The sequence below is a fragment of the Buceros rhinoceros genome, unplaced genomic scaffold, assembly GCF_000710305.1.
Source record: "Buceros rhinoceros silvestris isolate BGI_N320 unplaced genomic scaffold, ASM71030v1 C12447842, whole genome shotgun sequence".
NCBI classification, from domain to species: domain Eukaryota; kingdom Metazoa; phylum Chordata; class Aves; order Bucerotiformes; family Bucerotidae; genus Buceros; species Buceros rhinoceros.
The window spans coordinates 1-665 of record NW_010447833.1 but is presented as its reverse complement, the minus strand read 5'-3'; the positions used below and the strand labels follow the sequence as shown (position 1 = coordinate 665).

Below are 665 nucleotides of genomic sequence, written 5' to 3'. Positions count from 1 at the left end.
TGCATCTGCACCTCCGACCTGCTGAGCTGCAGCCGGCAGATGCTGCAGCATGTGCCCCGGGCGCTGCCGCCCACCGCCACCATGCTGGACCTCAGCCACAATGCCCTCACCCAGCTCCACGACCGCTGGCTGGCCGCCCTCCCGCACCTCGAGGCCCTCCACATCAGCCACAACCAGATCAAGGACCTTTCTCCACAGGCTTTCCACAATGCCTCCTACCTTCGGCACCTCGACTTGTCCTCCAACCACCTGCGCGCTGTGGAGACGCACTACTTCGACACGCTGGTGAGCTTGGAGGAGCTGCTGCTCTACAACAACCGCATTACACGAGTGGATGAAAATGCCTTCACCAAGCTGAGTGGCCTGCGGAAAGTCTACCTGAGCTGGAACAACCTGACCACCTTCCCCTTCCACTCGGTGCAGGGGCTGGGAAACTACAGCCTCCGCACACTGGACCTCTCCTCCAACAGCCTGAGCAACATTCCTGTGGAAGAGCTGGCGGCTCTGCCTGAAAACATCAGGAACGGCTTGTACCTGCACAACAACCCCGTGAGGTGTAGCTGCCCGCTCTACCGGATGCTCCAGCACTGGAAGCAGCGAGGTTTCAGCTCTGTGAAAGATTTCTTTGAGGAACATACCTGCAAGGTGTCCGACAACGTGCCCCG

The 665-nt window shown here is 60.0% G+C and overlaps 1 protein-coding gene across 1 annotated transcript; it reads left to right on the top strand.

Annotated features, from left to right (window-relative positions):
- Window positions 1–6: 6 nt before the first annotated feature.
- Window positions 7–657, top strand: AMIGO3 (adhesion molecule with Ig-like domain 3; the record flags this gene model as incomplete). The annotated part of the gene is made up of 1 exon (XM_010144358.1): window positions 7–657. A coding segment is annotated over one exon (651 nt), but the record flags the coding sequence as incomplete, so codon positions are not given.
- Window positions 658–665: the final 8 nt, after the last annotated feature.